Genomic DNA, 21,027 nt, shown 5'->3' with positions numbered 1-21,027 from the left:
GCATATACCTTTACTGCCTATAGTTTTTTAGAGATCATAAGGTACCTATGAGTAAATGTTGCCCAATTATATTTCACATTATGATACTTTATACTCTATGAAATGCGCTATTATAATTTTAAATAACTGATTGTTGCCATTGCTGTGGCTTGCTTTGAAGTTTTAACATAAATGAAGTTTTAACATAAATGACACATTCAGTTCAACAGTCATGTGATTATGGCTTTCTTTGGACACACAAATAAAAAAAAAGGTCCTGGAAAATTAAATTAGGTTTTCAGACTTTTTAGAGACATTATGGGTTGCCAAACTCAATATAATAACTATAAAACTATTACAACCTGAGAAATGTTGGTATTGGCAGCATGTCAGAGCAGGGGCAATAAACCAGTACCATTTTAGAGATGTTGCCATGTGCTTACTTTTAATTTAACTCCTTGAATTTGACAAGGACCTGTACTATCTGTTCATAATCCTGCAACTATACCAAGGAGACATATTTGAGAAGGACATTTGTGTATTGATACTGATGCCCAGAAGTTGGAACAAAAGCTCAATAGTTCACTCTGATTAATTTTCCAGCAGTGTTGTGCCCATGTACAGCACCTTAACCACTTTATATGAGTGCTTGGATGTGTCTGAAACCATGTATTTTCTCACTTTCCTTATTAAAAAACAGAATCTCAGCCTGCAGACACACTTGGCAGTAAATCACAGATACATTCATGAGGCCTTCCAGATGCTTAAAGAAAATCCCATCGCGGACACTTCAGGTGCCAGAGAAGCTTTGGCCAACTTGTGTGAAGGACATTTGTAAGATGAATTCTGCCTAGCACTGGGGCTCCCATAGACAATGGCTACAAAAGCAACTATAAACTTGCTAGAGTCACAGAAGGAGTCTGAACTCATTTCTGCTTGTTTTATTTACTTGGTCTGTTTCACTGAACTACTTTACTACCTATTATGATATATGGAGATCTCTAGCAGGGTCTAAGTAAAACAAATCGCAAGGAAGGTAGGGTCTCTGTTGGGGAATTATTTTTCACCTCTCCTGTGTGGAGGTGAGGATAATTTACCTTCTCTCCAACTGCTTGCATTCTGCAGCCAGCTGGGAAGTGTGCCAGAAACATTAAAAATACAGAAATGAGAAGAATTTAATCCCTTTGACAAACATACCAAAGTCAAGGAGAGATTAAAGGCTACTTCCGAAAACTAACACTTCTGGATGTGGACAAATATTACATTTATTCCACCAGATATTTTCTTTTTACACGTGAGCCTCTTAGATTGGGAATTTAAATTGATGCTCTTGTTTTTGATTTGTATTATTTAATGCAGTAGCAATGCCACTGAGGAATTTCTCTTGCCAAAAATAATTTAAGGTAATATTTATGGTCAGTATGAGAAGGCTACTGCTTTTATACCTCAGGTGAGGAAACTTGAGTCACGTGTGCTGATAGCTCTTAAAAATGGATAAGGTTAATTGTTCCTCTAGAAAAAGGTGTCCTTTATGAAACAGCTGCTGAAAAGGATGCTGAAGAGGACCATTCAAGTTGTGATCACAAACAAATAAACAATAATACACTTGCATCAAACATATAATAAGAAGTGAAAATGGTAATATTTTGAATTTAGGGTTTATCATTACGATAACACAGACACATCTCACATCCTCGGTAGAGCTGTTTCTATGTTTCTCTCACTAAGGAAGCAACACCACCTTAAAACCTGGCCATAAATTCTGTTCATTTATTAAGTCCTGTTTACACATTACCTGAAGTCACAGCTATTCCTCGCTGACTGGTCTCAAATGGTTTTTTAAACAATAGTTTGTTTCCTTGTTTCACCTTTAAAATGCATACAATTTTCTAAAAAATGAATTTCAATAAATATATATTATTCAAATATATAAATACAGCTAAGCTCACATAAACACTTGTTTGCAGTCAGGCATCTGACATAAAGTCACTACTACTTCTAAACCATTACAATTGCTGTCTGTTACTGTCTATTTGAGCTATTAAGCGATTTGCTAAAACTAGCTACCTATAGGCCTAAATATTATGTAAATTAGCTCTTGTAATTACACTGCAGCACTATGCATAAAATGTCCAGAGAGAAAAACATATATAAAGGAAAACTGCATAACGTACTTTTGATAATCACTATACCATGTATTTGCTAAATGTCTATTTTAGTATATTAGTATAAAACAAATTTGTTTAGATCAGACCTATTTTTGACATTTTTCACATTGTTTACTGACAAGAGACCACAAGAGAGTCCAAAGTATATGTGTTTCTAAAGTTAAAAGGATATACAAATGCAAATATAAAGAACGATCACAATGAAATGATTAAAGGAGTGAAGATAAGGTACTGTGCAACACTGTGAGATTTGCAGTAAAAAATATGAAATAATAACTTACACACTCAGTAATAGTCCTCCCTGCAGGCTTTGCTGGTAGCGGTATCCATAACTGCCACTAAAGGGCAACACTCCCCTCTGCTGTCCACTGGCTGTACTCTGTCCAACAACCTTTGACTATGTTTGTGAGTTTACTTTGCCTCGGCGGTTTGGCACATGAAGGGCAGTAACCCTGAGACCCAGATACAGTGCAGTAAGCGTTAGGAAGCTATGGGATGTCTCACTTATTGCTGCAGACTAACGCTGTATCCCTGTTCTGGCGCTGGATGGCGCAAATGCATCGCTACTGAGCAGGTACCATATTCTGTTGCTATGGTGATGACGCTGTCCACTAAAAACCGTAGCACGTCCCTGTCAACCGCGCCTTCAAATCTAACGACACTCCTTGTCTTATAAGGTAAGTACAGCCAGTATTTCGCCATGTGTTGTATTTTTGTTTATTCAGGTTGTAAATCTAATCTGAATCTAATGCTGATCGCAGTGATTAGAAATAATCTGACTGAATGTCTTTATGCTAGATAGAGTTTCCCCATTTCTCCCATGATGCATCGCTTTATTTTGTGTTGTAGCTCAGGGAGATGATAGGAAACTGACACAGCCACCCTCCGCTCTCACAGCATCCCCGACATGACCTGCATGGCGGAGAGCACTTAGCCGGAGTGGCTAATTATCTCAGCGACACTTTACAGCCCTTTGCAAGATATTCGACGGCTGCGTGGTTTTAGCTCTAAGGTAAGCCCCCCGCTAGGCGTGTGCTGTAGCCTCGTTAGCTGCTCAGCTAGGTTAGCATAATTAAATCCCCATACGTACTTAACCTGCGTTTCATTTACAGACATTTTAAAAATCCAGTATTTTGTGAGTCTTTGCTTATATTTGCAAAGGCACTAGAGATTTATGTGTTTCGTGTTTTACCTTTCATTTTTCTTTAAATTCGGGATCCATCCAAGCAGGTTCACTTCAATGACATTTTAACTCTTACAGTGGGTTTGTCTCTTCTTGCAGGAGGTATTATATAGTCAAATGTTGATAAACCTTGGGCTTTTATTGGAAAAAAGGACCTGCCTAGTGGATTCATCGTATGCCGAATTTACCAGAGCACCTTCACGATACCGAAGAAATAGTATTAATTTTCCACATCTGGCATGTTGTACAGCTGCTGTTAGTTTGCGTCGGATTGTAAAGGGAGTTTGGTGTGACGTTTTTCAATTGAACAGATAATAGCGTGGGACTAGCTTTTCTGCGGCTCCTTAAAGTGGACAGTAGCAGGATGAGGAGCAGGGACAGGCTGTGGGGTGAAATGCAGTGATGGCATCTTCCAGGTCAGAAAAGTGAGATGTTTTGAAGTCGTTCGCAGGTACCGCTCACCAGGCCCGTGTTGACGGACTCTAGTGTCCTGCTTGACGAAGAAGGTCATGTCCTGAATGATCTCGCTGGTTGAAGCTTTGCAGTAGCGTTTGTTTAGAGTAAATTAACGAGTCTCTGGCAGACGGACAGTGCCGTAACCAGCAGCGGTTTAAATTGAGATGTAAGTTTGGGGTGCTGTCCGCAATGCAGGTGCTGAAATCGAAAATCCTGTGAACAGAATCAGGCGTCTCTGATACCGGTTTACTCGTACTATAAATCCCGTCACATCTGTAGGCGGCGTTTGTGATGGTTGCACACTTTACCCTTTAGTCGTTTATCTGTCTGCCGATGGTAATGACTGATATTGATGTGGTTGGTAAAAGATGTTTAAGTTTTCGAAAACATAAGCGTGTGGTTAAATTCCAGCGTTTGTCTTTTCGCCTATAATACCAGCAACAAATCAGTTGAAAACATGCGAAGAAAGGCTGTGGCTCCTATGTCAAATCCAAAGATGAAGTATATTGTGTGTTTGTGAGTGGACAGGTGACTGCTAAGATGGTGTGGCTGGGGATGGCAGCTACTTGCGAATGTTTCATGTTGCTGCAGTTCATTGATTATTTATGCTGTCTGTATGGGGAAACGCTGGTTTGTGTATTAGGAGAAGGAAGATGTGGAAACTCAAAGGACACTGGATTAACACTAGTCTCTGTCTTTTAAAAACAGATGTCACAGAGAGATTTGCATTTCCCCCCTTTATTGCTGTAGAACAAAGAGAGATCAACTTTCTGGCCTCTCATTAATTCACTTAAGTTTTACTCTCAATTTCACCTCTTTGCTATGGAGTTGCCATGTTTTCTTTGGCTGAGGTCATGTCTTTGCGAATGGAAAGATATCTAAGCTATTCTAGGAAAGGGTGGGATGAGAGATGTGCTTGAAGCATAGGGTTTACCGGAAGGACTCCACGCTACTCATCAATAATAGATTATCTCTTCATCCCTTATGACACACCACTAGATCTATTTGTGATTACCAGTCTGTGTTTTAGTTATCACACACTTTCTTTCTCCTTTGTAAGCAATGAAAAAAACAATCATAAAGACAACTTTTCTAAACAGGGAGTGTGTCCACTGCGGTGTCATGGGATATATTATATATATTATAATGTTTGTGTGCTGAAGATATGAGAGAAGCTCCGTGTTGTTTTACTGAAGCACACATATGCGTGTAGGGAGAGGCTTTCTCTGTGCTCCAGAAGGGATCAATATGCCGTCAGCTGTCGGCCCTGTACAGCTGTCTGGCAGAGGGTGGAGTTGTTGGGACAGAGATTGTTTCTCTCTTCCTGGCTTAGCTCTGGAGGCAAGGACACGCAGCGAAGGGAGGGAAGATGAAGGTGGGGCAAAGGAGGGAAATTAAAGGCCTGCTCAAGGCTGGCAGCATCCATGCCACACCCAGTGTCGATGTGACGCCTATCAGTATGTAGTTGTAGTTTTCTGTTGTTATTTACCATGGTTTGGACACTAAGACAGAAAACATTTTGTAGTAGAAAAAAATTCCTGCCCTCTATTGTATTTGTTTATGTGATGTGAAAAGATAGGGATAGGGATCAGCTACAGGATATGTAGCTGATTTATTATTTTGTTGTTTTAGACTTTCGTAATTTGCCAGTTCCAGTGTAAGAAAGAAGCTTGGTTTTGCTACCTACCCTCTGTGCTGAGAAAGAGTATTTCCAATGGATGTCCTAATAAAATTACAATATACAGTGCAGATTGGATTAGTGTGTATTAGATTAGTGTTACCTTTCAGATGTCTGTTTTTGAAGGGCCACACTGCTCACTCTGAGGTTATAAATCAGTGGATTTATTTCAGCGATTACTTGGTAATTACAGCAAGAAAAACACAGGGTGTCTGCTCATAGTTGCTTAGCCTTTCTTTGCTGTGATGTCATTCTAGCATTGACCCAGCCCCATTAATAATGACAGCCTACACAGCCTCTCTGCATATTGATAGACATGTTTTCACTTCTTCTTTAACATTGTTGCTGTTCCGTTTTATTACTGACCAGGAGTACATATATTTGTTTATTGTGCCTCTGCCTCTCCCGCTTTTCTATTAGTAGGTTGCAAGGCTGCTGTGTGTGTGAATGTCATCAGCCATGGCGTCATCAAATGTTACACTGGAGAATCAACTGCACAGCGCCCAGAAAAATCTGCTCTTCCTCCAGCAGGACCATGCCAACACATTAAAGGGGCTACATGAAGAGATCCGCAGATTACAACAGCAATGCACAGGTGAGCACGACAGCAAGTAGCTACCTCATTCCTCTTTATGGTCCTATTTAAGAACTGCTTAAATGACATCTGAAAAGAACAGATCAAATAACAGAGGAAAAAATACCAATAATGGTGCTACATCACTGGGGCAGATGTGCAGCCTTAAATGGATATTTGGGATCAAAAGTCAGCAAGATTCTGTGGCTCCACTATTAAATCTTTTAGAAAAATATGATGACTTATGGGAAATGCACTCAAGCATTAGTGAGTACACCCTGCCCTGAAGTGAGCACAGCAAACTGTATCGATCATACTGTACCACTAGTATTAGATATATAGTGTACTGTGTAGGAAAGTAAGGTGGCCATTGAGTTTAAAGGAAAAGAGGACAGTGAATCCTTTAGTCCAGTTTTTCATTAAAACTGATGTGGAACTGCTGCTAATTTTATCAAATAATCCACCAAATCACTGACACGTTTTCCCCAAACATGCATCGTTGCTAGTTAGGCTTTGAGCAGCATGGTTTTCAATAAATACTGTCTTATAGCTTCCTGTGAAGCACGTGTGTGTAACCCTGTTTTTTTTTCACAGACCTGACATATGAGCTCACAGTGAGAAGCTCTGATCCCTCAGGTAAGCCTCCATTATAAAGTATGGCACACACATTAGTGTAATCACTGACAATCAACGTCTAGTATCATTTGCAACCATCAGTATTAACGTGTTGCAGAAATGCAATTACTGTTAATGTTCTCAACTGTGCTTTTGTCGGAGTGTGATCCCTCCATTTGTATGTTCATCTACAATTACTGTTCTCTGAAACTCATATAACCATTTATATGGGTATGATGTTTAATTCATGAATGCTGATTAGAACCTGTTACACTGTTTTCGACTGAATAGAAACACTTGAGTCGCCTGTATAAAGTCGTTATTTTTTGCCACTCGGTTAGATAATGAGATTCATTCTAGGAATGTGTGATAGTACTGTTTTATTTGTTGCAGACGTAGTTCAGATTGAGAAAAGTGTTAAAGGCAAATGACAGTCAAGGCTATAAATCTGTGTTTTCAGCTAAAAATGGTCTATGTCAGTGGACAGGCCTGAGAGGTGAGGGCTGTGTCTGTTTCTTAGTAACAAAGTTGCATCCAGGAAGCATTGCATTGTGGTATTCCCCACTGTTTATTAGAGCTCCCACTGCTCATTACCAGCTTCCCTTCCCCCACATTACCATGGTTGTGACATGGAGTCACAAGACAGGTCTGAGACCCAGCTCTACTGTCTTTATATTGGCATGAAGTGCAGCACAGTGCCCACTGATGTGTGTAACTGAACAGGAAGCACGGTGCCTCTCACCAGGGTCTCAGCATGTTGCCTGGCCCAGATCTGAGCAGTGTTGTTAGGGCTTCTGGTTAGAGACACTATCATGTTAGTGTAGGACATCAGGAGTGCAGGAAATTAGATTATCCATGACAGCGCTAATGCAGAACCTGCATTAGCACAGCAGGACTCAGCTGCTCCAACTGGGCTTAAACTTTACCAATGCGCCAGTGAACAGAAGGCAATTCTGGAACTGCCTCTTTATGCCAGTATGTGAGTTTAATGTAAACAACTTGCACTTACACACCTATTTATATCTATAATACACTGTTGTATTTTAGTCATTGTTTTTGCACATATACCAGTGGCTGTACAGGCTGTAACTGGGTGGGGCAGGGCAGGGTGGGGGCAGTGCTGAAGGTCAGAGGAGTAGTGCTCTTACTGTCACCAGAGCTGTAATATGAGACTGGAGCTCTCTACTCACTGCAGATTAGTCTCCATAGGATCATCCTGTCAATAAAGTTACAAATGATTGGTTGGGTGATGTGTGTGTGCCTGTAGGTGTGTATTTCTTCTGTTAACGTATTTATTTTATTTTTCACTATTTACTTATATTTGCTGTGTATTACATGTATATATGACAGAGCTGCTGTTTATTGTGTGCAGACAGCAGTGAGGTCCGATGTAGAGAGCTGCAAAGGAGGTGTGAAGAGCTGGAGGCGCAGCTGAAGAAAAAGGAGGAGGAGAACACAGAGCTGCTCAGGGACCTGGAGCAGAAGAACGCCATGATTTCAGTGCTGGAAAACACCATCAAAGAGAGGGAGAAGAAATATCTGGAGGAGCTAAAGATGAAGAGTCACAAGTTGGCTGTTTTGTCTGGAGAGCTGGAACAGAGAGCCAGCACCATTGCTTACCTTACCTCACAACTTCATGCCACTAAGAAGAAGCTGTTAGCTGGCAGCTCCTCTGAGGCCAGCCCCAATGTCAGCCCAGTCACCTCATACAAGCCCACACCTCCACCCACCAAGGACAGGCAGCCTGAAACCCCACGTCGCCGTATGAAGAAGAGTCTCTCCCAGCCTCTTCACCCAGAGTTGACAGAGGTGTACCGGCTTGGCCCAGACGGTAGACGGCTGATTCTCCGGGAGCCGGTCGACGCCATGCCAGACCCCACACCCTTCCTGCAGGCGGGGAGAGAGTCTCCTGAACCACAAGTAGTGCGCGAAAGGCCTGCGGTTATCCCTCCTATAGCCTCTGAGCGCTCCCCTGTCCCCCCCCTGGGAGCTACAGCCAGTCCTCGTCACAGCCCCGCACGGGACCGTCAGTACAGGGCTCATGTGGGCGTGGCGCACCGCATCCCACACGGCAGCCCTTCCCTGGCCCCACCGCAAGCAGAGCTGGAGACACTGGCAGTAGACCAGGTCAATGAGGAGAAGGTTGTGCGGAAGCGCTCGGGAGCCGATAGGACAGTTTAACAGTGCAATGCTAACATGTCCATAAACGCACATGCACATCTACTGTATACACTCTACACTGCAAGAGCGGGAAGGAGCCTGGCACACTGTGTAGTCTGCTTTTTACGCAACACTGCAATATAAAAATAACTAAATGATCATTTTGTTATGGTATTCCATAAAGACTTTTGACACAAAAGGACTACTCTAAAGCATGCCAAATGTTTCTAATTTACAACCTTATGACATCTTGTATTATACACGTTCATTTTTTGCTTAGACTTTACTTTCTGTCGTGGTGCATATAAAAATCTCTCAGCCAAATATCTGCATCAGTGCCTGCTCAACCTATTCAACCATAATCAAGCTGTGTAGTGTAGTCATGCCTAATAGTTACCTTTACGTGTCTCCATCTTCTCAACAACAGTCTGGACATATCAGCAATCTATATAACAGGATGTCTGCAGCTTCATAGGATAGACTTAAAATAATTAAACTAATACTCCCCAAATGTCTTTCATCTTCTTGTGACATCAGTATAGTAATGTTACCGTAGGTACGAGCTCCATAATGTGCAAATTGCTGGTTCTCAAGGTGAAAGAGCTGTAATTTCACTGTTGTTATGCTGACTAGCAAAACAGCAGCAGTGTACATGTTTGAATGCAGTATGAAGCGATAGCGAACAGGGCGTGTATTTGTGTGTGTGAGAGAAAAGAGTGTTAGGGAGGGACTGTGAAGACCCCGAGTTTTCGCTTAAACAATATAAACTGATGTTATTTGTGATATAAGGGCATTTTTTGCAAACACTGCTGTAGGATTTTGTGATATTATTAACTGTTCTTTATAAAGCCTGTACATTTGTAATTAATTCTTTTTTGTTAATTTATTGTTTAATAGAAAACACAAAAGAACCTCAGATATCGACAGTAGTTACTGTACCACCACCAACATGACAGTAATTATAATCACTTGATATCTTGCTTTTCACATTAACACTACTTGTCCTTAAAGTATAAACAGTAAATCAGTTCAATAAAGCAATGCTTTTCTGGTTTGTTTACTTGGCTTCTGTATACACACACGGGCGATAAATTAAAATAAAAAAATAATATTAAGTGTCTTAGTAAGGTGTTGGTGTAAAGTGCTCCCAAAAACTCCTTATCATACATTTTACAGGTCTCTCAAAGTATATTGGACACCTTTCATCCCAAATGTAATTTATTGATGATGCCTATGTCAATACATCTGGTTAATGATTCATGGTCAGCAACAACAAGTTAATAACACACTGACTGAAGAGTAATGTTAATGAAAGGAATCTGTAGTGTACGTTTACACAAATGTGCATGTAGTTGGTTGCACTTGGCCACCAGGTGTCCTCCTTCAATCAGAGGACGTTAATGGAAAAATGGGCCGTACCAGAGCAAAATTGTAACACTGTGTGTATTAATAGTTTGTGTCTCCATCATGCAACACGTGTAAAAAATATAGAGGCTGTCTTTGAAGCCGTGAGCAAAGCTGCTTTATTTTATTGCAAACAGAGAAAGTGATTAGTTTGAATCATGAATGAGTGACCCCTGGTGGCAAATCACTGTATATATTTATATAGTTAAGCTTTATTATAAAACCAATTTAGGAAAAAGGATATTTCTGTAATCAAATATGCTGGAAAACTATTTAAAACTATTCATGTGTAATTAACCACCTATTCAAATGTTAGTACATGTTAGGCCCACAAATCGCCCTGATTTCAGCTCCAACTTTCTGAGATGTGGTGTCATCACTGGAATAAATAAATCATAAATTTCAAGTCACAACTGTGCAAACCAATCATAGCTGTTCAGTGATGCTCATCTGGATTAATTCTAACTCAAAGCTTGTAATGAATGTAGAAAGTGTGTATTTTCTCCTTAGTTTGGTCTTTGCTTCAAACACTGCCTAGTGTTGGTATGCAAAAATACCACTAAAGACAACTGATTAAAATAAATTTTATTTTGAGGAACATATTTGATTAAACTCACTTAAAATAGGTTTCTCAGTTCCCACAGGTATGAGACTAAAGACACTTATTTATGGTTGTAATACATTTGGCATAATACTCTGATTAAAGTTTCATATTTACAGTTCAGAAGGCCACTTAATTCACTTTACCGGACTAGCAATGATGGACACATACAGACATCAATAAACACACAATAACCCACAAATACACTTTTTCTCTTGTTCTTGTCAAAAACTGCACTCCTTTAAAAGCCCTCCTGGTGGTGGCATACCAAAGAGCATATGACTTTTGACAGAAGATTCCTCAGATACTGCTAACAACGCAAAGGTTCATTTATGAGAGAAACATTTTTTAAATCCTTTTTGGCATGCCACCACAGTAAAGGCAATTTGTCATTAAATGAAGGAAAGTGCTGATATTTATTTTATATCATCTCTGATTATAATTCAGCAATTGCTGATTTAGTGTTTAGGCATGTTATTTTTCTTTCATGAACTCTGGCTCATACAAAATTTGTGAGAAACGCAGAGATAAATGTATGTGTTGATATGTTGATGCAGGACTTCAAACCTGCCATACTCTGCCTATGTGATCACTGTGCAGACTCTAATCCCTTGGTTGGCAAGGTCATCTTCTTCTGCTGAAAGCCTGGACACAGAGGTGATCGCATGTTACTTCAATCCATGTATATTGCAGTAGGACAGATTAGAAAAAAAGAAAGAAATGTTAAAAAGTCCAAACCTGCATCTGTAAGGGTTAACTGATTCAGGTCTGCCTCCAGCTGTTCAGCGGTAACACACAGCTGGCTGCGAGGAACAGCAGGCAGAGAGTTGAGCAGGCCACTACCTGGGAGGCTCGGCTCCCCGGGGAGTCGCAGAGCGTTTGCTGGGACCTCAGGTAAACCTGAATCCGGCTTTGACTCCTCCAACAAAGACTTCAGTTCTTCCTCCAACTCATCTATGTCTTCATCTATGAAAAAAAAAAAAAAAAAACATAAACTTAATTCTCACTGATTTGCATTCTGCAGAGACAGACACACTAAAGTTTGTCTCTAAAGCAATGGAATACCTGCACTAGTCACACCACTGGATATAGTTTGGTTGACCTCATCTTGGGTGTCGCATAACTGGTTAAATAATACAAAAGGTATATTAAAGATGGTTAAGATTCAGTGAATTAATAAAATTACACTTCATGGTCTTAAAATAAAGGTCTACCTCCTGGATTTGATCCACAAGACTCTCAGCACGTTCCACAGTCACATCCTTAAGCGAGAGTCTCAGGGCGGACATTCCAGCCTGATAAGCCTGTATTACCTACGGACATGTTCACCAAACGCTTAAAGCACCGACAACAGACTTGGTTACAGATAAGTGTCCAGGAAGGGCCTCGACAGAACGAGGTTTATTCTCCTTCTTACCATCTTATCAGTCTGTGACTGGGCTATTCTGTCCAGGATTCCTCTGATGGACTCCAATTTGGCAAACAAGTTGTCTGCTCTCTTTTCTACCCTCTTGCGTCCTCTCAAACACCTCAGTGCCTGTGGGATACACCAAGAATATTACCACTGAATCCACTGTTAGGGCATATTTGGTTAGGAGTAATAAAATAGCTGTTCAGTAAGACTGTAATTAATTTAACCTGGTTAAATAAAGGTCAAATAAAAAAATAAAAAACAACCTGTGATTTTTTCCCTTCCCGCAGCAGAGTTCTAGCTTCCTCTTTGCACCTGCACAAAGTAAATGCAAAGCGACTTCAGCAAGCATCACAGTGTATGTTGAGCTGTGGTTATTTCACAACTGGAACATTTCAACTCGAACTAAATCTCAAAAACCAAATGTCATTCTCTAAAATAATGTGATGAATCCAGACTTGATTTAACGTTTTACAAGAAAAAGAAAGAAGCCATCACTGCTGTGGTTACAAATCTCTAGCAAACTATCATCGATCAGTACTAAATATTCGACTTCAAAGTTAATTAAGCTGATGTACTTGTCAGCCTCCAGGCCCAGTTTCTCCACCCGCTCTCCCAGCAGCTTCTCACTGCGCTGCAGCTGGTAGATCCCAATATCCACATCACTGACTGGAGAGACGCGGTCCTGACCGAGCTGACAGAACTTAACAATCTGTGATTGAAGCACAGAAAGAAAGGCTGACTACAGTGAAAAGCACACCTTTAAAAGTCTGTGCGTGGGCAGAACGGCTGGCAGGTTACCATTTACCTTCTCGCCTTCGTGCAATGAAACCGTCACTTGCTTGTCCCTCTGCAGCTGAAGCAGAGCCATGCACAGGGTGCTCTCGTCGGCGCAGACATCAGAGGAGAGGGCACAGAGTTCTTGAAATGACAGGATGGAGCAGCTTGCAAAGTCGCTGCTCCGGTACACTCTCAGTAATTCTGTTGCTTTCTCCTGGAAAACAAAAAACAACTTTGAATATAGCACTAACTTATTCAAAATGCCTGCGGTCTTACAGTAATAGTACTAGTAGTATTAGTAGTAGACATTTGTATAGATGTTTCAGTTTTTGTTCAGATGCACACCACATTTAATTTATCTGAGTAATTTGTATCACTATGCTGTAAACCATATGTGCAGCAATACAAACTGGAGACACATTAAAACAAGGCACATCCAGACAAGTGTCGTGTCATGGCACCTGGATTACAAACATCCCGGTGGTTCAGGTACAACCACATTTATTCTGGTACACACAGACAAACCTTCACTAGTTCAATGACAACAAAAGACTCCTCCAAAGGCACCCCTCTGCTTCCCAGGAGAGTGGAGAAAGTCCATTTCAGAGGCTTCACCAGCAGCAGGCCTACTCCCCAGGACAGCCAGCCGCAGTCCACATTGGCAGCAAACTCGGACTCCCTCTGTATCTTCCCACATCTGGCACAAGTCAAAGTACAGGCAGTGTAACCAGACTGAAGGAGACTGGAGGAGACAGGCGGCGGTGACAGAGCTGACACAGCAGTTACCTGGACATGCACTGGATGACAGTCGCCAGGCCCAGCGGGGATTTCTCTTTCCTCCTGAAGGTCTGGTTCAGGTCCTGCAGACTGACACACACGATGCCCCGGTCCTTGCAGCTCTTCACGATCACCCCCGTCCAGAAGTCCATCTTACTGTCCCAGTCCGTCGTGTTGACGTCTCGGTTCTCCTTGAAGTCAGAGAACAGGAAATTCATCCGCTCGTCGTCGTCCCACTCAGGCGGTGGACTCATGTCGGCGGACTTAGACATCTGTAATGCCCAGGACTGAACTTCGGCTAAACCCGCCGTGCTAGGTACACCGAGCAGGCAGCTAGGGCAGGGCTAAGGGGTTAACGTTAGCTTAGAGCCGGGCTAACGCTAGCAGGACCCACCACCGGCCCTCTGTCCTACCGGAGACCAAACCCGCCCCGGACCTTTAATGTAAGCTCAGGTCCGTCTGTTGAGGAAACGTCATACACGCACGTCCCTGCCTAGTGCCAAAACAAACCCTCACTTCACCATGATGCAGTGAAATGTGGCTAACCCGAGCTAAAGTGTCACATAACAACATGTGGGAGCACGCGTTTTATAAGTCAGCACAGCGCGGGGAAGCGGTGATAACCGCACCCACGTAGAGCTACATAACCCCGCCCACGCAGAGACCGTGTCAGACGAAACAAGCGCACCTACAAACAGCTCACAAATACTGTTTGCGGGTTTTGAAGCGCAGACTCTCTTCTGTCCATGTCTCTTTGCCATGTGTGCGCTTCATGTGGTCATGGCTTACTTATTGTGCTCTACATGTAAATGCTGTAGTTATTAGGCATCGGTATAGTTTACAATACAGGACTCATAGACCGTCATCCGGATTTAACTACAAAACAGGGTCACCCGCAAAAATGATGATAAAAATATTTAGTTTATATTCATGAACAGGTACGGGCCATTAGCAGGTGAAATAAACATGAGAATGATGAAAACAAATAAATGTTTAATCAAATAAATTAACAACAAATAAATGTTTAATCTGTTATTAAACATCTAACCCAGGATAACAAGGCGTCTGTATAAAGGTGTGTCATGACATTACGCAATGTTGTTTCTGCAGTAGCCTTCTTGGTCTTCATGGGTTTGGTCCGGATGTCATTCGTAGTAGCCTATGAAAACTAACAATGACACCAGGGCCTGTTTTTTGAAAAGCAATGGTATCTATATAGGACAATGGACGCAGGACTTTTTGTGAGCCATAAACGTGATTTAATCATACCCCTCTGTCACACACACTTTTCATGTGCAAATGCATACAGCAAGAATCAAATAGCTACAGCCTTTACTGTACATTAAAAAAAAACGTGATAGAATTTGAACCTTTTGTAACTTTATATACATTTTCTCATTGATCCTATTCCTGAAACACTTCAGTCATGAACTGCATTAGCTGCCTGCAAAATCAAGGAATACAGCTCAAAATACATATAGTTATAAAGAAACACAGCGATACTTTAAGCAAGTGGACATTTTCAGTTCATTTTGGGGCCCATTATTTAGTTTTCTCATGCCTCAGGTCGGCTCTAATCCGATAGTGTTACTGAAGAACAAATTCAATGATATTTTATGTACAAAGATAAAAATGATCAAGTTTGCAATGCTAAGTATTGCTCATTTTACATATTTTATTTGTACAGTGTCATGCAAAACCCTATTAACAGTTTTAAACCATACCATGTAACCTATAAAACTTTACAATATCCAGTCTCATCCAGTGAATAATTCAACAGATATACATGCACATCACTGTTAGTAAAGCACAATATGCAACATAATCATTCCAAAAAGTAATTGGTTAGACATATTGTTGGCAGAACAGACGCAGTGATGCGACACTGACGTGACACTTAGGTTGGCATGTTACTGTTGCTGTATGTTATCACATCAGATGTTAAGGGATAGTGCACAAAAATAGAGTAACCTTTTCATTAGTGGCCTTGCTTAAAACATCAGGCGAAACAGCAGACCTTTAGTCTGCGCTTCAAAACCCGCAACATTTTTCAGTCTTTCTTTTATTTGGCACATGTACATATAGGCTCAGAGACGCCTGCCTCTCTCAGCGTCTACTTGGCACTGAGATCCACCACCAGGTGCTGGTAGGCCAGGGTGTTGCCTTTGAAGCTGGCAGCCAGCAGTATGTCCTTGTTGTCGACGGATATCAAGCTGAACGCACGCGGGGCCCTCATGTTGAGCTCCTGGAAGGGCTGAAAGCGCTGAGTGAGGTCATCCCACAGATATACTCTGGAGAAGGAGAAATCACTTCCAAGAATGAGGTACTGGCGGAGACCCACTGTGAAAGGATACACTGCCATTGAGCCCCGAGAGGGAAGAGTCTGGATCTCTGTGAAACGCTGCCCTTCCCAGCGGAGAATCTTGGAGTCACCAATGAAGCGCGTCAGGCAAAGGTAAAGAACTTTCCTCACCCAAAAATGCTTAACCATCTGCACATCTGCCAGCTCTGTGATTTGGAAAAAAAAAGCAAACTGCTTCTGGCTTCGGTTCCACTGGTAAACCACTGGAGGCTGAGAAGCGCTGGAGAGGATGAGGTGAGGTTTTCCCCCAGCATCAAGGAACTCAACGTGGGTGTCCCTATGCCAGGGATGGAGGGACTGGTGGGAGTAGAAGCCATTGCTGTTCCAGCGATAAATGCTAGTGGACCCTGCCTTGGAGCTGTCTGCTACTACAAAGTACCACTCTCCATCCAGCTGGAAGGTCTCCACGAAGTTGGGTTTTCTCACTCGAGTGGTGTCTATGTCTTGGATCTTTATAAAGCGCTGTGGATCCTCCTCCCACCTGTGAAAACAAAAACATTATTGTAGTATAAGCTGCTTTCATGCAGACAATTAGATAAGCTTGGTCACCAATTACCAAAATATCAACTTCTCAATGCAATATTAAAGTCTCACTTGTAGATGTGAGATCCTCCAAAAAGTTGAGCCACAACCATATAAAGTGTGTTGTCTATCACCACTGGTTTGCAGTACACAGCAGAGCGGGCTGTAAGAGAAAGACACACAGAAGCCAAATAAACAAACACACACACACACACGTCCAATTCTTATGCTTTCATAGACTGTAACTTACAGGTAATGTTGTGAAACCTTCTGAAGACCATCTCCACATGATCCCACACATAGAGGGTGCAGAACCCTGAGTCAGGTTGAGCAAAGGCAACAAACTGGTCTCCATTAAACTCATAGGACTCCACTGACACAGAGTGGAATGGGAAGTTTTCATAAACAGCAAAATCTATGAGAAGACAAACAGTGAGTGTGAAACCAAAAAGTTATGGCATGATATCGAGTTTTGCAAAGAGACAGGTCTGAAGTGAAACCTGCACTGATGCAATTGAAGTCTCGTGGGGCAAGATCGTGGATTCTGCGTCCCTGGAATTCAAAGGGGCTGGCACAGTAGATGGCAGGAACAGAAGTGTTGGTCTTCTCCATCCAGTCTACCAGCCACTTGATTTTACAGTCACAGCGGAAAGAGTTTCCACGCAGGTCTCTGAGGAACAGACAGGGAATGGAAAAAATATGTCACGTTAAATCTCTTAAATTCTCAAAGATAAAACTTCCAACTCTCTTGGTATGGAGCAGAAATAAGATAAGAAAAAAAAAAACATTGCATGGTTTGTATTAGAAGGAAACCGCACAGTTTAACCAGACAGTTTTGCAGATGTGTGGTAGACCACTAAACCCAGAGGGAACCTCAGTGTTTTGTAGTGACCTATTGTAGGGTCAAGGCTCTCTGGATGTCAAGACACTGTTCTGATTTTAGTGGACACTTACAAATCTGTGAGGATGTCTAGATGTTTGAAGATATCTCTTGGCAGCTGCTGCAGGTTGTTGTTTGATAGAGATCTGAAAAAAATCCATTTGGAGAACATTATTTTATTGTTCTTCTGTAGAACATATTTATTAAATAAAGCCGATCACCAAATTCATAACTCAGCAAAATACTTACAGATGAGTCAGGGATTTGAGTCCTCTGAAGGTGTACTTAGACAGAGCCTGGATGTCATTATTCTCAATGAACCTGACAAGAGAACAAAGTGATGACAAAGTTAGGAAAAAGTGAGCCACTGGGCACACACAGGTAAAAGGCTTCCTACCCCTCCTGTACACAGCCCCCAGACCGAGAGCTACAAACGACTACAAATGACACAACTTTGTGCTTGTTTTGTGAGCTTGTTGTCATTTTGTGTTGCTTTGCAGCCGTGTTACAGCTCCTAGGGTGAAAGTTTGCATCTCATCATCATCTCTTTGGAATCATGGTGGGCCCTGGTGGACCTGTCCATCTGTCTGTTTCCACCCATGATGACAATATAATCTTTTATTTTCTATTTAATCAAGCCTATTACTAATGTAAATAACTGTAATGAAAACAGTGTTTAAAAATCCTTAAAATCTGATTTTATAGCTGTGATTAATGTGATAAAAATGAAACACTGAGGGCAGCAAGTATTACAAAGGTCTCCCAGTCAGCATCATTAGATCCTGTCTGCTTTGTGTACTGATAGTCTGGGACATACAGTATGTACAGACTCTCTGGAGGTGGCTGGATATGAAAATATAACTTATTAGCATTCACAATGGGTAATGGCAGTAGTAGCTGTGATACATTGAGGCCTGTTGGCTGGGCTGCAGCCAGAGCCAGTCACAGTTAACAGCCTGAGGCAGGGTCATCACAGAAAGCACTCCAGCTAACTACTTTCTAGCCCATCAATTCATAGAATAGCATATTCAGCTTTATCACACTACAGAGGCTCTGTGCTTGCTGTCGTAGGAAGATTTATTTTTAGTTTTACTTTTTGGCATTCTTTGCCAAACTTCCAAAGAACCGCAGAGTCCAATCCTGAATTCTTCCAATGCAGCCTTAATTAAAGCAAATTGACTCAGTAATGTCAGCTACACAGTAATATCTATTTAAAGTTTGCCACCAATTTGTCCTACCAGACCAAGCTAGGACACAGTACTACAGCTGATTTTGATATTTTCAAAAATTAGATGCAACGCAACACTCAACTTATTAAAGATTGAAGATGGGATTCAGTAAACCGTATTGTATAGTAGCAGCATCTTGCATTTTTGTAGCATAAAGTGAGGCACTCACAGGTACTGCAGGTGAGACAGACCAGCAAATGCATCGTCAGCAATTGTTGTGAATGTGTTGGAGTTCAGGAGCCTGTAAATTCAAAAGGAGGCAGTGATGATCAAATTATAAAGCCCGAGGGAAACACCTAAGTGTCTGACTTCCAGTATCTAAAACACTTGTAAAACATTCAGAATACATGAAGACAACTATAGGCCTAAAGGTCTGAACAATAAAATACAGTAAATACATTTCAAATGTACACAAACACATGCAGAGCTATGCACAGACACACATATGAGCACAGGCTCATGACTGCATCTGAGGATATAATCAGCTCTTTGTCCAGCACAGCACAACTGAAGGGAGTCAGTCATTGGCAATGACACTGATACAGAGCCACTTTACTCTTATTACTGCTATGTCACCACTGTTTCCAATAGCCATTCATTTCTAGTAGCTGAAGTCCTTTCATTGTCACTGCAAAACAAAAGATGTCTGCGTGCGGTACAATATCAGCTGTGTGCACACATACCTGTGATCTAGTGTTTTGTGACTGTGTTTTTATAAAGAGAAAGGATTGTGAGAGAGAGATCAAATCAAAAGTTTAGGATCTTTGACTGATGTGTTCATGCTCTGCTGTAGGTCGGAGCACTCACAGGAACTGCAGCAGGTGAAGGTGTGAGAAAGCCCCCTCTGGGATTGTGGTAAATGCTGCGTTCACCATCGTCCTGTTCAGACAAAAAACATACGTTATCATCCCGTGAGTCTTTATTATGTAGGAATTGCCAAAGCTTAGCAGTGTGGCACCACATGTTTTATGATTTCCTCACATTACTCATCATGTCATTTTTATTCCTTCTAAAACCCTTCTTCTTTCCAAACATGTTTGTCCCTGCATTGTTAGTTTCAAAGAGGAATACATCTTTTAAAAACTAGGACACATAACTTCCTTCTTACCTTCTTTACTTCTTGGCTGTTGTAAAATGAGGGCATCAGCCTTTGCTCTTGAATTCTCTCAACAGTGAAAACTCAATATTCAATCGATGGGTGATCAATAGCACATGACAGGAGCACCTAACCATCTCAGCAAAATAACAAACCCATCCCTCCATCTCCCACCCAGTTTTAAGCTTTTCATTTCATTGTATTTGCTCCATTTACTGAGCGTATATCCTCAAGATTCAGTCTCTCAGAGGAGAAGCAGATCTCCTGCAGCGAGATAGGCAATCTATTGTTAGTATTCCTCCGTGGAGCTCAACAGGATTTTACTGCTCTGCTCCCTCAACTAAGTTCATCATGGTACAGTAAAGGGGCATATTATTATTGTTATTATTTTGAATAGCTGTCTGACATACAGCTCCTTTTGTCAGTGCAAAAACACACAGCATCAAGAAAACATCAGCAGGAAACAGAGCAATATCCACTTTATGACAAGCAGTGTGTTTTAATGCATCATTACATAATGGAGGGTGACATCAGTGATGTAGCCATCTGTACCAGCCTGCACACTGCTGAGACTTCATACAGTTTATGAAAAGAAGATTCTGGTGAGTGAAAGACACGCAGATGAATTTTGGACTCACAGAGAGATGATTCCAGGGGGGAAGCTCTTGGGGATAGCCTTGGTATCCACGCAGAAGGCACTGTCTTTGGTGCAGGAGCAGGTCGCAGGACAGCGGGGGATCTTGGGGGCTTTCCTGGCATTTGATTCTCCTGACAGGCAGACACACAGACACAGAACCAACAAACAGATCATCCATCTCTGTCCGAGCTCCAGAATCCTCTGGCAGGAGTAATGGGCAGCCATGTGATTGAGGTTCTTGAAGTTTGTCCTCAAGTGGCAGGTGGCTTGTCGAGAGGAGACGGTCAGCCTGTTTCCAACCCGAGCACTTCTGATAATACCGAGCGCAGAGTTGAGAGGCACAGCATGAGAGAGTAAGGAAGGGAGGGAGGAGAGGGAGTAAAGGTAGTCCTGTGTATCCTCAGTGGGTGTGGGTGCTCTGCAGCTCCCCTGGATCTGTGCAGTCCAGCATGCACACTGCAGGAGTGAGGGGGAACGAGTGCCTTCTCTCTGCACTTGCACCTGTAGGCAGCATC

At 41.8% G+C, this 21,027-nt stretch overlaps 3 protein-coding genes across 5 annotated transcripts; 1 reads left to right on the top strand and 2 right to left on the bottom strand.

Moving 5' to 3' along the window:
- The first annotated feature begins 2,504 nt into the window (after positions 1–2,504).
- ccdc92 (coiled-coil domain containing 92) lies at positions 2,505–9,823 on the top strand. 3 transcript variants are annotated; one of them, XM_026320718.1, is made up of 5 exons: positions 2,505–2,824; positions 2,997–3,159; positions 5,888–6,059; positions 6,633–6,674; positions 8,026–9,823. In XM_026320718.1, exons 3-5 carry the CDS (start codon positions 5,912–5,914, stop codon positions 8,832–8,834), a joined length of 999 nt encoding a protein of 332 aa, XP_026176503.1. In that variant the 5' UTR covers positions 2,505–2,824; positions 2,997–3,159; positions 5,888–5,911; the 3' UTR covers positions 8,835–9,823. The 3 variants fall into 3 exon arrangements, with proteins under 3 accessions (XP_026176503.1, XP_026176501.1, XP_026176502.1); XM_026320716.1 differs by having other exon boundaries at positions 5,885–6,059; XM_026320717.1 differs by lacking the exons at positions 2,505–2,824; positions 2,997–3,159 and having other exon boundaries at positions 3,553–6,059.
- Positions 9,824–10,785: 962 nt separating this feature from the next.
- chmp7 (charged multivesicular body protein 7) lies at positions 10,786–14,389 on the bottom strand. Its single transcript, XM_026322633.2, has 10 exons — positions 13,796–14,389; positions 13,535–13,706; positions 13,038–13,223; positions 12,808–12,941; positions 12,496–12,544; positions 12,236–12,355; positions 12,033–12,131; positions 11,884–11,941; positions 11,557–11,784; positions 10,786–11,463 (listed from the first exon to the last, which is right to left on the bottom strand). The coding sequence occupies exons 1-10, from the start codon at positions 14,056–14,058 to the stop codon at positions 11,408–11,410; spliced, it is 1,365 nt and encodes a 454-aa protein (XP_026178418.1). The 5' UTR covers positions 14,059–14,389; the 3' UTR covers positions 10,786–11,407.
- A 939-nt stretch (positions 14,390–15,328) lies between these two features.
- lgi3 (leucine-rich repeat LGI family, member 3) lies at positions 15,329–20,807 on the bottom strand. The gene is made up of 9 exons (XM_026321813.1): positions 20,514–20,807; positions 19,587–19,658; positions 18,949–19,020; positions 17,800–17,871; positions 17,625–17,696; positions 17,171–17,340; positions 16,921–17,085; positions 16,743–16,833; positions 15,329–16,629 (listed from the first exon to the last, which is right to left on the bottom strand). The coding sequence occupies exons 1-9, from the start codon at positions 20,735–20,737 to the stop codon at positions 15,900–15,902; spliced, it is 1,668 nt and encodes a 555-aa protein (XP_026177598.1). The 5' UTR covers positions 20,738–20,807; the 3' UTR covers positions 15,329–15,899.
- Between the last annotated feature and the right edge of the window lie 220 nt (positions 20,808–21,027).

The sequence above is a fragment of the Mastacembelus armatus genome, chromosome 9 (genome assembly GCF_900324485.2).
Source record: "Mastacembelus armatus chromosome 9, fMasArm1.2, whole genome shotgun sequence".
Taxonomy (NCBI): Eukaryota; Metazoa; Chordata; class Actinopteri; order Synbranchiformes; family Mastacembelidae; genus Mastacembelus; species Mastacembelus armatus.
Note: the sequence above shows the minus strand (reverse complement) of the source record. Positions and strands in the feature narration are given on the sequence as shown.

Coding starts and splice junctions, on each gene's coding strand:
- chmp7 (XM_026322633.2), bottom strand. CDS start 14,058: ATGTCTAAGTCCGCCGACATGAGTCCACCGCCTGAGTGGGACGACGAC. Junction 13,224..13,534: donor TTGTCATTGAACTAGTGAAG/GTTTGTCTGTGT, acceptor TTTGTTTTCCAG/GAGAAAGCAACAGAATTACT. Junction 12,356..12,495: donor GGGAAGGGAAAAAATCACAG/GTTGTTTTTTAT, acceptor TGTATCCCACAG/GCACTGAGGTGTTTGAGAGG.
- ccdc92 (XM_026320718.1), top strand. CDS start 5,912: ATGTCATCAGCCATGGCGTCATCAAATGTTACACTGGAGAATCAACTG. Junction 6,060..6,632: donor ATTACAACAGCAATGCACAG/GTGAGCACGACA, acceptor TTTTTTTCACAG/ACCTGACATATGAGCTCACA. Junction 6,675..8,025: donor GAGAAGCTCTGATCCCTCAG/GTAAGCCTCCAT, acceptor TATTGTGTGCAG/ACAGCAGTGAGGTCCGATGT.
- lgi3 (XM_026321813.1), bottom strand. CDS start 20,737: ATGGCTGCCCATTACTCCTGCCAGAGGATTCTGGAGCTCGGACAGAGA. Junction 19,021..19,586: donor CTTCACCTGCTGCAGTTCCT/GTGAGTGCTCCG, acceptor TTGAATTTACAG/GCTCCTGAACTCCAACACAT. Junction 17,697..17,799: donor CTCAAATCCCTGACTCATCT/GTAAGTATTTTG, acceptor GATTTTTTTCAG/ATCTCTATCAAACAACAACC.